Source organism: Ahaetulla prasina, chromosome 7 (assembly GCF_028640845.1).
Source record: "Ahaetulla prasina isolate Xishuangbanna chromosome 7, ASM2864084v1, whole genome shotgun sequence".
NCBI classification, from domain to species: domain Eukaryota; kingdom Metazoa; phylum Chordata; class Lepidosauria; order Squamata; family Colubridae; genus Ahaetulla; species Ahaetulla prasina.
The window spans coordinates 89,912,258-89,926,872 of NC_080545.1; the positions used below are offsets into that span (position 1 = coordinate 89,912,258).

A 14,615-nucleotide genomic window follows, 5' to 3' on the forward strand; every position below is an offset into this window, starting at 1 on the left:
AGATAAATGATAGAGAGAGAGAGAGAGAGAGAGAGAGAGAGAGAGAGAGAGAGAGAGAGAGATACAGTGGTGGGATTCAAGTAATTTAACAACTGGTTCTCTGCCCTAACGATTTCTTCCAACAACATTTTGCCAAACTGCTCAGAAAGTTAACAACCAGTTCTCCCGAAGTGCGAACTGGCTGAATCCCACCACTGGATATATATAGATATATAGACAGGGCTTCCGGGTGGCTCCACCTCTTCGCTGAGCCCTAATTAAAGGGGCTCCGCACTGAACATCGTAAAAGCCAGGAAAAGCCGGCTTTAATCTTTTTCCCTGGATGAAAGGGGGAAGATAAGAGCGCAGGAAATGTTGGTAGACCTCCCCAGAGGCTTTGTTTTAATTAAGCAGAGCCTCGAAGGGTCGACGGGTCCCATAAATATTCCTGCCATCTCCGACTTCAGTGCGTGTCTGCAAAAGCAGGAAAAGAAGAAGGTGTCCATCTCTGCTAATTGTCTTATCTTTATGGATCTCTTTAAGCAGACGGAATGAGTGCAAGCGGACGATTATTGGATTGCAAGTATTTTTGATTTCCGGACTTCTACCTTTTAAAAAAGAGAAATTTTTTTCTCTCCTTTGTTTTAATTGACTCTTAAAGATGGCGCCTGAACAGGAGTGAAAATGACGAATAAGAAGATAAGAAAAGTTATGTGTGGATTTTAATGAAGTGAACTGAGCTCTCCTATACTTAAAGGGGAAAAGAGAAGTTTCTAGACTTATATTTTGTGAATTTTAAAACTGAAATGGCTACTAAACCACCTAAGACTGGGGGCAGAAGGGGTTCTGAACCAGCTTTAGAAGATCTGATTAAAGAGCAAGGGAAAGTGTCTGAAGAAAGGTTTAAGGAGATTATGGATAATAATGAGAAAATAAGAGAAGAAATAAAAGAGAATAATAAAAAAATAAGAGAAGATATCTTGATGGCTTTTCAAGGTTTGGCAAAAAGACTGGAGGTGGTGGAGGAGGAGGTGCAAGAAATTGTTCAGTCAAATCAACAAATAGAAAATAGAATGGGGGGAATGCAAATCAAATTGGATAAAAATGAAGATCAAGTGGTGGTGATGCAGTATAGAATGATGGAAGGAGCTCTGAGAATTAGAGGTTTGAATGAGGAGAAAGGGGAAGATTTTAAAAAATTTTTATCAGAAGCTCTGGCTGAATTTATTGAACTTGATCCACAAGAGGTTGCTTATCAAATTGACAAAATTTATAGAGTTAATTCTTGGATTGCTAGGCAAAAGAAACTTCCTAGAGACATTGTGGTTTATTTTTTGAAAAGAACAGTGAGGAATCAAATTTTGCAAGTTGCTTTTCAGAAAAACTTGAAAATAGGGAACAGGAGTTGAAGGTTTTGAAAGAGATCCTCCCAAGATGTTAAGGGATAGAAAGGACTTTACATTTTTTACACAAGAACTTAAGAAATACCAGATTCAATTTAGATGGGAGGTTCCAGTTGGCTTGACAGTGTATTATCAGGGAAGAAGATATCGTATTGACACAGTGCTTAAGGCCAAAGATTTTCTTTCTACAGTGCTGAAATTTGAAATAGAAATAATAGAAAAAGAATTCAAGAGACTCAAATGGGTGTGGAAGCTGAGGTGATTCCAGTGATGTTACCATCAGAGGAACAACCACAAGAACAAAGACTGACGAGGGGAGCCCTTAAGCGTAAAGAAAAGGAGCAACAAACTCAAAGTAAAGTTCAGGACTCTGCTACAGAAGCGGTGGGAGGAGCACGGCCGAAGATACGGGAGGACGATCTTCAGTTGATTGCCCAAAGGCTTCAGCAGCCCAGTAATGGCAAATAAAATCTTGACTTGGAATGTCAATGGTTTGAACTCAGCTCAGAAGAGAAGAAAAATATTTCATTATTTGAAACAATTTAAAATGATGTTATTTGCTTACAAGAAACGCATATTAAATTATCAGATCAAAAGTACCTAATAAACTCAAAGTTAGGTAAACATTTTGTTGCTTCAGCTTTGGAGAAACATGGCATAGTGGTTTATTTGAGAAAAGATATACCAGCCAAGTTAATAGAGGCAGATATTTATGGAAGATATATTGCTATTGAACTTACAATAGAAACAAAAGGACTCTCTTGCTTGGTATATATGCACCCAACCAGCAACAAGAAAAATTTTATAGAATGTTATATGATAAGTTGATCTATGGGATTATAAATCGTGTATTATATTGGGAGATTGGAATGGAGTAATAGATACACGAAAGGACAAGAGAATTTCTTCCAAGAAGATACCTGCACATGCAAAGCTGCCTAAATCCTTTTTGATATGATAGAAGATTTTGAGTTAAGAGATGTATGGAGACTGCGAATTTGGAGGAAAGAGACTATACTTTTTTCTCTGATAGGCATCAATCCTTCTCACGTATTGATTTTATTTTAATTTCTAATGATTTGCTTTTTAGGGTGAAGAAAACTAAGATATTTCCAAGATGTTTGTCTGATCATAGTCCTGTTTGGATGGAATTGCAATATGGAAAAGAGGGTAGAAGAACTTGGAGATTAAATGAAAATTTGTTTAGATATCAGGATAATGTAAATCAATGTAAAAAGCAGATGAAAGAATTTTTTGATTATAATTTGAATAATGAAACATCGATAGAAATGGTTTGGGACTGCAGTAAAGCTTTTATGAGAGGTGTATTAATATATCTTAATAATAGACAGAGAAATAAGCAACAAAGACAGCGTAGGTATTTAGAAGAGGAAATTTATAAGAAACAACAATTATTAATACATAACCACATGATCAAAAACTTAAAGATGCAATAAAGTTACTACAGAATCAATTTAATATGATAATGGCTGATCAGGTGGCAACAAATATACAATATGCCAAACATAATACTTTTGTAATGCAAATAGACCTGGTAGGTGGTTAGCATACACTTTAAGGAAAAGACAAAAACAACGTACTATAGAAAAAATAGAATACAAAGGTAAAGAGAGATATCAACAGGATAAAATTAAAAAAGCTTTTTTAGAATATTATACAAATTTATATCTTAAAGATAATATATTGAATAGGGATATTGATAATTATCTGAAGGAATATAAGGTTAAAAATTTAACTTTAGAACAAACGGATGAAATGAATCGGCCTATAACCTCGGAAGAAATTATTTTGGTAATTAAACAATTAAAATGGGGAAAACTCCTGGTACGGATGGGCTTACAGTTAGTTATTATAGGAATTTACAGGATGAGATGTTAGGTCCACTTAAGGAATTATTTAATCAGATACAACTAGGAGAATTCCCCTCATGGAGAACCTCTTTTATTTCATTGATACCAAAAGAGGAACAGGATTGTTCTAAACCTGGGAACTATAGGCCAATCTCACTTTTAAATAATGATTATAAGATTTTTGTTAAAATAATAGCTAATAGATTAATGTTGATTCTGCAGCGAAGAATTCATAATGATCAATCTGGATTTATAAAAGGGAGACAGATGAGGAATAATGTTAGGCAGATTGTTAATTTACTGGAGTACTTAGAAAAGAAAAATTTTATTCCAGCAGCATTTATTTTTCTCGATGCAGAGAAAGCTTTTGATCGATTGCATTGGGATTTTTTATTTAAATTAATAGAAAAGATGCAATTTGGAGATGGTTTTTTAAGAATAATTAGGGCAATTTATGGAGAGCAAACAGCACAGATTATAATCAATGGTAGCTTAACAGAACCTTTTAAGATTGCGAAAGGAACAAGACAGGGATGTCCTTTATCACCATTATTGTTTATTTTAACTCTAGAACCATTATTGGATAAAATACGAGAAGTAAAGGAGATAGAGGAATTAGAGTTAGACAGTATGAATATAAGTTAAGAGCTTTTGCAGATGATTTGGTGATTACTTTAACAAACCCTATAAATTCTAGTAAATCTTTGTTGGAAATAATTGATCAATATGGGAATGTCTCAGGGTTTAAGGTAAATCAGAAAAGACAAAAGTGATAATAAAAATATGGCCAGACAACAGAAAGAAAAACTAGAGGAAGTAACAGGATTTGAAATTGTAAAGAAGGTTAAGTACTTAGGGGTTTATATTACGTCATCAAATGTGAAATTGTATAAGAATAACTATGAGGTTTTATGGCAAAAAGTTCAGAAGGAGTTGATTGTTTGGAAAAATTGCAATTATCTTTGCTGGGAGAATTGCTGCTATTAAAGTGAATGTTTTACCTAGATTTTTATTCCTCTTTCAGATGATACCAATAATTAAGAAAGATAAGAATCTTGAGGAATGGCAGAAGGGAATTAACAAATTTATATGGGAAGGTAAAAAAGCTAGGGTTAAAATGAAAATAATTCAAGATTCTCGGAAAGGGAGGTTTAAAATGCCTAATTTTAAATTATATTATGAAGCAGCTGCTCTCTCTGCAATAAGTGATTGGTTTAATTTAACAGAGGACAGAATTTTGAATATAGAAGGTTATGATTTGTTATATGGATGGCATGCATATTTAATTTATGACAAAAAGTGGATAAGGCCTTTAAAAATCATGTGCTAAGAAATGCCCTTCATGTGTTTGGAAAAATACTCTTATAAACTAAATTATAAGGTTCCTATATGGGCATGTCCTAGACATACAGTAGAAAATATAAACATAGAACAGAATCAGGAAATGATTACATATAAAGATCTTTTGTATACTGAAAGAGGTAATTTGCAGTTAAAATCTCTGCAAGTATTAAGAGAGGAAGGGAAAAATTATACTTGGTTTCAATATGAGCAATTACGTGCTAGATGGAAGGGAGATCAGAAAATTGGTATAGAGCAGAACGAGGGAAATTTGGTAAAGCAAATTAGAAATCAGTCTCAGGAGCATATAAAGAGATTGTATAATGTGTTACTTGAAATAGATTCTGAAAGGGACTTGGTAAAGGACTGTATGATAAAGTGGGCACAAAATTTTCAGGAGCCAATATTATTGGAAACGTGGGAAAAATTTGGGTTAGAAATGTTAAATTCACGAGGCACAGAATCTGAGGAAAATTTTTATAAAATGTTTTATAGATGGCATCTAGATCCTAAAAAATTATCGTGTATGTATCCAGAAATGCAAGCAAAATGTTGGAGATGTAATTGTGATGACGCTACATATTTTCACATTTGGTGGACTTGTAAGGACATAAAGGCCTTTTGGATAAAAATTTGGTGGATTTTACAAAATGTTCTGAAAAAGAAGATAAAGTTCCTGCCGCAATTTTTCTTGTTGGGAATTATTACGGATTGTACAGTAATTGAGACTAAATTGATTTTAAATCTAATAACTGCAGCAAGATTACTAATAGGACAATATTGGAAGAAAAAAGAAGTACCAACAATACAAGAATGGATATTGAAAGTTGCCAATTTGGCTGAGATGGCGAAGATATCAGCCTTTTTGAAAGACAATACGCAAGAAAGATACTTAAAGGAATGGAAAAAATGGATTGACTATATTCAACGTAGATATCAGACTAAGAGTTATCAGACTGTTTTGAATGATTATGATGTATTATTTTGATTGCTTTGGGGAAGTTAGGAATTGATGATTGTAGGGTATAATTAAGTTGGGACGAAAATTTTTAGCATATGTTTGTTTTACTTTTAACTATACCTTGTGCTTGTTCCGGGAAGTCGGGGAGGGGTTAAGGAGGGGGAGGAGGGGGGAAAGGGGGGGAAAAAATTTTGTAAAACTTTTTGAATAAAAAAAATAAAAAAAAATAGATATATAGACAGATGGTGTGCAGCCACTGGATAATCTGGGGAGGAAGGAGAAAAGAGAGAATTCATGTTATACAAAAAGCCTTCGGTGTAACCGAAGAGAGTTTCTTCATTCTGCCCACTTTCTTTCTCTTCTTTTGGTCTGTTCTTCCCCTTTAAGTCTTCGATTTCATGAGAACCGGCAATTAAGAAAACCAGGTCTTTAGAAAGAGAGAGAGAGAGAGAAGGAGAGAGAGAGAGAAAGCTTTGTCACATGCATTCTGTCAAAGTTGCTGCCTGCTTAGAAAGAAGGCTCTCAAGCACATTTAACCATTTCCATCGCTTGGATTTCAGGAGAGTCTCCTGGAATTTATAAAGGAGGAGGGGAAAGACCAATGCAAAAGATGTAGAGGTCATCGGGATCAAAACAATAATAACAAAAGATACTAATCGTACTGGAAAACAGATACCTGTTTTCTCCTCCCCCTTTTCTTTTCTTTGCTTGTCTTGTTTTCCTTCTTCCAGATATTAGATCTACCTCTGGCTGTGGTTAACCACCTTCCACCCAACAGCTAGGAGGAAAGAGAATCTACGTATCTCAGTTTCTGAATTCTACTTGCACGAATGTAGCTTCTACGAAATATGAAGGCTGGCGAGGTAAGGAATGTGAATGTGAAACTTGTGGTTTTAGTATTGTGTCCATAACTTTAATGAAAACGACTTCAGAGTCAGCTTCCCATGGCAAGGGAATCTTTTAAAAACCTTGGTTTTAAAGCAACATTTACATCTTGGTAATTACTGCTATTTTTGATGATCCGTCGTTGTGCTAGAACCATGGGTTTCTTCTAACATCTTCCAAATAAATAGTGAGAATATTCAGAGATCCTCTGCCTTTAAACTTAAAGGAATTGGGTTGCCTTGAGTAGCAAAGACGTAGCAAAGATAATCCATATTGGCTTCAACATATTAGGCAGAGACACAATCCAATGTAATGTAATCCAATTGCATGTAAATCAAGAATGTGATTTTGTCACAACTTAATTGGCAATAGACATTCTAAGCCAACATTCAAAGCTTTGAACGACGTTTGTGTGTTTTTAAACAGCTTAGTCTGTTTTGTTTTATGAATTTTGTAACTATATAACTATAAGGTAAAGGTAAAGGTTCCCCTCGCACATACGTGCTAGTCGTTGCCGACTCTAGGGGGCGGTGCTCATCTCCGTTTTAAAGCCGAAGAACCAGCGCTGTCCGAAGACGTCTCCGTGGTCATGTGGCCGGCATGACTCAACGCCAAAGGCGCACGGAACGCTGTTACCTTCCCACCAAAGGTGGTCCCTATTTTTTCTACTTGCATTTTTACGTGCTTTCGAAACTGCTAGGTTGGCAGAAGCTGGGGCAAGTAACGGGAGCTCACCCCATTACATGGCAGCACTAGGGATTCGAACCGCTGAGCTGCTGACCTTTCGATTGACAAGCTCAACGTCCTAGCCCCTGAGCCACCGCGTCTATAACTATAACTATATAACTATAACTATAGCTCAGCTGAATTCACTGTGGTTTGGTAGTCTTGAGGATGGCAATAGCAACAGCACTTATATACCACTTCACAGTGCTTTACAGCAAGGGTGAAATCAGCAGGTTCTAACAGGTTCTGGAGAATCGGTAGCGGAAAATTAAATTAAATTAAATTAAATTAAATTAAATTAGATCCCTCACATCCTGGACATAAACTGTTTCAACTCCTACCCTCAAAACAATGCTATAGAGCACTGCACAACAGAACAACTAGACACAAGAACAGTTTTTCCCCGAAGGCCATCACTCTGCTAAACAAATAATTCCCTCAACACTGTCAAACTATTTACTAAATCTGCACTACTATTAATCTTCTCATTGTTCCCATCACCAATCTCTTTCCACTTATGACTGTATGACTGTAACTTTGTTGCTGGTAATCCTTATGATTTATATTGATATATTGACCATCATTTGTGTTGTAAATGTTGTACCTTGATGAACGTATCTTTTCTTTTATGTACACTGAGAGCATCTGCACCAAGACAAATTCCTTGTGTGTCCAATCACACTTGGCCAATAAAAAATTCTATTCTATTCTATTCTATTAAAGTTGCTTTAAATCACAAATCAACCAAGCAATTAACCGATTTATGCAAAGGAAAAAAGGAAAGAAAAATATAACTAAATCTAGTTTATGCTGCTCCATAGACTTCTCAATACTTTCCTACCTTGGCAAATTAGTCTCTCTTCAGCTCTATGCATGTACTGTATTTTTCGGAGTATAAGACACACCAGATTCTAAGACGCAGCTACCTTTTTTGGTGTGGAAAACAAGAAAAAGAAATCCACCTCTGCCTCCCAGCAATTTTGCAAACAGCAAACAGCCTGCTTTACTTTCATTTTCGTTTTCAGCATAGCTTGATTAGCACAAGAAAAAAAAATCTGCTCCCAGCAATTTACCTCCTTGCAGCAAGCAACAGAGGCCTGCGCAACAATAGGCAATGGCAATCCCTGCAGCCTGAAACAGCTGAGAGTTGGAAGGCCGACCCAAGGGACAATCAACTTGTGCTAATTATTCGGTGTATAAAGCGCACCCAAATTTTCACCCACTTTTAGGTGGGAAAAAGGTGCGTTTTATACTCCGAAAAATACAGTACCCTCTCTCTGGTTTATTTAATTTATTTATTTAGCCATTGCATTTATACTCCACCCATCTCACTGTCCCTTTTATGTTTTGGATTTCTCTGTGGTCTCCTTTTCAGGAGCGCCTCAAGTCCATCCAATTGCCACGTCTCATCTTTTTCCTTCTGTCCCGTTGTCTCACTCTTCTTTCCTATGTTGATTTTGTAATTCAGTCCTCATTTATTCCTCTCTCACGCACTCTCCTTTCAGAGCATATTGCTCTTCCCAGTTTGCACATATACCACTTTGTGGGAGGGGGGGGACACCATCATATACAACACTATTACATTAAAACCTTTTAAATTGAGAAACATCAATTAATCAAAATATGGCACTGAACTGTGAAATCAAATTCAGCTGCCTTCAAAGCACTCTGGAAAGCGAATAACAGATTAGTCCCAGGAAGGGAATTCCACTAATTTGGGGGGTTTCACTAGAAATTTCATTCCCTTTTGCCCATGAATTGTGCTTTTTCAATGGAACGGAGTACAATGAACTAAGAAAATGGTCGTAACTTGAGGGCAGTTCCTCAAATGACATGGTGCAATGTTTTGCAGACTGATTGAAAGGCAATATCCAAAATGGAGTCTTCATCTAAAGAGAACGCTCAGTTCTTCCCAAAACCCTTGACATTGTCCACTGACAGATCTTCCTCACGAGCAGATTCTTCCACATCGAAGGAAAAAAGAACATTATGTGGAGGAATTAAGGTACAGTTAAACCCAGAATTGAGAAAATAGATACTTAAAGTGGCTGATGTTGTAGTCCACCAGCAGCCAGCAGACCTGGCAGCAAAGTCGGACAGTGAGGAGGTTGGGGAGGAACATGGGCCAGTCCTGGAGTCTGGGGAAGGCTCTGATGAGGGCTCTGCATTGGAGGCAGAGAGGGGGCCAGGGCCGGATGCCAGTTATCAGCTGCCTTCAGAGTCAGACATCAGTGAGGCAGACAAACAGTTGGAGCCTGTTCCCAGTGTGCGCATGCGCAGAGTTGCCAGATGAAGGGAACAGCCAAAGAACAAGGGTCGACTTGGGAGTAAGGCCACAGGTGGACGATGAATCGCCCCTCCCATAGGGAATAAAAGAGGAGTGAAAGGGGAGTGGAGTTTGCAGGAGACAATTAGTTCATTTCTGCATTCTTGCCAAGAATTGCAGGTGTCTGAAAGACATCGGCCTGGCCACTCTCCAAGCCTGATATAGGTCAGAAATTGTGAGCTATCTTGAAAGACTGTGGGAGAGGAAAGACTTTGCTGGAGAGGAATTCACTGTAAATTAAATAAAAGGGGTTTATCGGGACGAGGACTCGGCTTCGTGCTGCTGGGGAAGCCTTGGTTAGAACAGCTGAGAACTTCCTGGATGCATTTTTTTCCTTACGTTTTTCAATCTGTTCTCCTCCACTCCCACCCCCGGTCGCTTTAGAATTTAGCTTTAATTAATTTGATGGGATTAACACTCCAGCATTGCATTGGAAAGGCTGCAAACATTTATGACATCCTTTCGTTCTGGTTCTGAAGAACAAACAACATTTTAGGTATGGGAAATACTTTTGTTTAAAGATAATTCTATCATTTCCAAAAAACATATTTTGGATTCTAGATAATGCTATGCCAAAATCAGTGTTGCAATTACTTAACACACTGTTTCTTAACCTTGGCAATGAAGATATGTGGACTTAACCTCACAGTTGGCTGGGGAATTCTGGGAATTGAAGTCCGCTTGTCTTAAAGTTGCCATGGTTGAGAAACACTGTTCAAACTCTTAAAGTTGCCAGGGTTGAAAAACACCGCCTTAAAATATTCCGGTTAGAAAGCTAATTCAACAGGAAAATGTATTTTGTTTGTCAGTTTCTCTAATGCTGTACATATATGTTTGGATGTATTTGGGGCTTGTCAAATTTGTTTGGATGTATTTGGGTTTTTTAAAATTTGCATCACAAATTTGCATCACAAAGCGTATCCACACGCAGACCTATGTATTTAATAGACCTAATGCAGGAAAGTTATGACGAACCAAATTTCTCATCTATTTTGCACAGTTGAATTAAAAATTCTTCGGCACCCTTTTTTTCTAACAGATTTTTCTTGGTGCATTGTCATTTGTTTACTTTGCCAAAACTCTATCAGGAAGCTACCTGAAAAGTACCATCACTCAGATAGAAAGAAGATTTGATATCCCTTCTTCTTTAGTTGGCCTAATCGATGGGAGCTTTGAAATTGGTATGTTATACACACGTTCTCCACATTTTGCAAATAAGCTAACAATATATTTTTACCCCGATAGACAAGTCCATCTTCTCCACCTTCATCCTTCTTTCTATGTTTCTTAAAGGGAACCTTTTAATCATAATTCTGGTGAGCTACTTTGGAGCCAAACTTCACAGACCCAAAATAATTGGAGCTGGGTGCATAATTATGTCACTGGGGACATTTCTGATTGCCATACCACATTTCTTTATGGGACAGTAAGTATAATGGTTAAACATTTAGTGTTATCCGATAGCATGCTGGCTCGGGAATTCTAGGGAGTTGAAGTCCACATGTCTTGAATTTTTCAAGGTTGAGAAACATTGAGCTAGACCAGGGGTAGTCCACTTGGTCCCTACCACCCACTAGTGGGCATTCCAGCTTTCATGGTGGGCGGTAGGGGTTTTGTCCGATACTGAAGCATTTTCCTTTTTTTTAATTTAATTGACTTTTTTAAAAAAAAATTCATAGCATTATTTAAAAACATTTTCATTAGGTTTTCATAAAATTCCCTGTGACAATTTAAATTTCTGAAAATATACTATTTGTATCGCCCGCGCATAAGTTTAGTTCACGTTATGTAAGTGAAACTAAATGGCGCTATAGTGCGACCGCAAACAAAAGAGCCTCATCCCAGAATAGCTCGCGCATCTCCCCCCACACCACCCAGCTGTAACAGACAAGCAGAGCTGGTAGCCGGCGCCCTCCCTCAACCCAATCCATGATGTGCGAGAGGCATGCGCAGATGACGATACACGGCACATTACTGTGGAACCAATGGGCGGTTAGAAAATTTTACTACTAACAGAGATACAAAAGTGGGCGGTAGATATAAAAAGGTTGACTACCCCTGAGCTAGACTATCCCACTGGACTTCCTTGTTTTTCTTTGAAGAGGTTTCACTTCTCATCCATGAAGCTTCTTCAGCTCTTCTTCAGCCTAAGAAACTTCTTGGAGGAGAAGCGAAACCTCTTCAAAGAAAAACAAAGTCCAATTGCTTCTTGAAAAAGCACCTTTGGGACAACTGGATGGCTGAGAATCTCCGTAGACATGGAGCCAGACTGTATGCTTGAGTGTAAAAAAGTCCGAGAGTTGAAGTCTGCATATGTTCAAGTTACCCAGGTTGCGAAACACTGATCTAAGGGATCAAATAACTGTTCATTGCTAGAGCAGAGATTAGAAATCCATCCAGCCAATGTGATATTTGGCTCTGAATGGTCTCATTGACTTAAGATGCTGAGCAAAATGACCTAGGACAGGGATCTGCACACTTGGCTCTTTTAAGACTTGTGGACTTCAACTCCCAGAGTTCCTCTGGGAAGCTGGCTGAGGAACTCTGGGAGTTGAAGTCCACAAGTCTTAAAAGAGCCAAGCTTGCAGACCCCTGACCTAGGAGATTACTTCTAACTCTATGACCTTTTGATTCTGATGGTATAAGGAGATGGATTCCCAGGAGGAAGGGAGTGCTTTCCAGAGGGGCAACTCAGTCCAGATATGATGTGTGAGAGAAAGAGGGTGAAGACAGTCCCTCCCTAATAGTTGAGTACAGGTAGTCCTCCACTTACGACCACAATTGAGCCGAAAATTTTTGTTGCTAAGTGAGACATTTGTTAGACGAGTTTTACCCTATTTTACCACCTGTCTTGCCAGTGTGGTTAAGTGAATCATTGCAGGTGTTAAGTTGGTAACACGGTTGTTAAGTGAATGTGGCTTCCCCGCACAAGAGGTGATCACATGACTCCGGGACACCCCAACCATCATAAATATGAACCAGTGGCCAAGCATCTAAATTTTGATTACGTGACCGTGTGGTCATAAGTGTGAAAAATGGTCATGAGTCAATCTTTCCGAATCATTGTAACTTTGAACTGTCACTGGACAAACTATTGCAAGACGAGGACTACCTAGATAGTAGAGTCCTCAGCCTGGGAAGATTTTGTCTATAAATATGAAACAATAAATCAATGGTCCCCAACCTTTTTGGCACCAGGGACTAGTTTCTGGGGAAGGCCATTTTTCCATGGACCGAAGGGGTGGAGGAGATGGTTTCGCATGCAATCTAGATCTCACACATGCACAGATGAAGCTTCACTTGCTTGCCCACCATTGACCTCCAGCTGTGCAGCCCGGTTCCTAACTGGCCATGAACCGCTACTGGTCTGCAGCCCAGGGGTTGGGGACCCTTGCTATAAAGGACTCTGCTTGGAAGAATCGCCGTGGGTCATTCTTGGCTTTGGGCCTGACACTGTTTGCGTCATGCCCCCATTGGAGTCTGAATCTGAGATGGAAGACAGGCAGCTGACAGAGAGGGAGAGAGTGGCTCCGTTGGTTATGGAGGAAACTGGGGAAGGGCAAAGCCAGGCTGGGCAGAACAGGGGAGAGGTAGAACAAGGGAGAGGAAGTTCAGATGAAGACCAATGTCCATCCCCTCCCCGTCCTAGGGCACCCAGGGAAGAACACAGAAGAAAGCAATGTGGGTTGTATGGCTTACGAGGAAGGAAAGGGCCCCAATTCTCTTCACAAGGCACACCTGGGGATGGAGTTTAAAGGAGAGGCAGTTGGGAGAGCCGTTTGTAGGGAAAAAATGCTGAATTAATCTGGTGTTGAGAGTTGTGGCCTGCATTCCTGGCATTTCCTCCTGACTGTTTGAATTACTGCCGTGCTACTGTGTGCCTATCTTGTCTTGCTGGAATTATTCTTCGCCTCTGGGACTCATTATCTTGAGTCTGCTGGAGTGATTGATTGCAATCATTCTGTTTACAGCATTTGGACTGAAGTATCTGCAGGTTTGTGGGAGAGCTTTCTCCAGGCGGCAAAAGGGACGTTGGGGGCAGAGTATGTGCCAATAAAGGGATTCATACCGGTTCTCTGGTTATATTTGCCTTCGTGCCACACCCTGGGTCCCCACAGTTTGCTTTCTGCAAATCTCCACTAGCCTTGTCTTGGTGGTCATATCAATCCAGTTATTAACTTCCCTAAAGCTGTTTCTTGAGGTGACATCTTGAGAACTGGGCCCTGAATAGGTCTTTGGAATAAGTTAGAGAAATAATTTTTCCTCCCATTTTCATAGGTGGGATCCTTGTAAGGAAACTGTTGGTTTTTACACAGCTATAGGTATGAGGTGTTTTCTTCCTCCTCCAATTCAACTATCAGCGTCTCCCCATGTCTGCAGGATCAAAACCAAATACGAGTCTCAGGCTTGGAAAGATCTCAGACAAAAATCCAGACGGGTAAGTAAGTATTTAAGAACAATATTGACAACATACTTCCTATGGGCTTTAAAAAAACAAACCCATAATATTTATACTTGGTTAAACTTGGATGTCCTGGTTCTCTTGAACATTCCACCTCAAATGTGGGAGGAGAAGACCTGGTTTCTCTGAAACTATCTCTAACCACATACCAGCATTATTTGGAGGAAAATAAATCAAAATTGAAACCCAGCTCTGTAACCTCTTTGAGAATTCCATCAGCATTGGGAATGAAAATTATTTATTATCTGAATTTTCATTTTGTCTTGCATATCAGGATAGTTACTGTTCTGTCCCCCTTCGTCTCCGTCCGAGCGATGGCTTAATTAGCTGGCACTATCAGCTCTGGCAGCAAAATAGCAAGCATCTGCCAAGTGTCTCTGTTATCTCCCTCGACGCCGATGAGTCAAACAGTACTTCAGCTCTTAGTTAAGCAGTTAATTTGTCTGCTACGAAGAGGCACAGCAGCTCTTGCTGCCTTTCTATCCTGTGGGGTGTGGCTCCATCACTCAGCACTTCCTAGGCCTGCCCCACCCCTGCTTCTGTTGCTCCCTCCTCTCCTGCCTACGAAACCTAAGGTCCAGCCAGGCCTGATTGCCATCAGCTGGGTCTGGAGACGTGGCCTGGGGGGGGAAGAGTCAGGGGACGGAGGCCTCATTATCTC

General features: G+C 39.2%; 1 protein-coding gene across 1 annotated transcript in view; it reads left to right on the plus strand.

Annotated features, from left to right (window-relative positions):
- The first annotated feature begins 10,853 nt into the window (after positions 1-10,853).
- Positions 10,854-14,615, plus strand: part of SLCO1C1 (solute carrier organic anion transporter family member 1C1) — a 32,100-nt gene continuing 28,338 nt past the window's right edge. The window contains exons 1-2 of the mRNA XM_058190438.1: positions 10,854-10,918; positions 13,809-13,930. Coding sequence (XP_058046421.1) covers positions 10,869-10,918; positions 13,809-13,930 — 172 coding nt within the window. The 5' untranslated portion in view covers positions 10,854-10,868. The remainder of the gene's footprint in view (positions 10,919-13,808; positions 13,931-14,615) is intronic.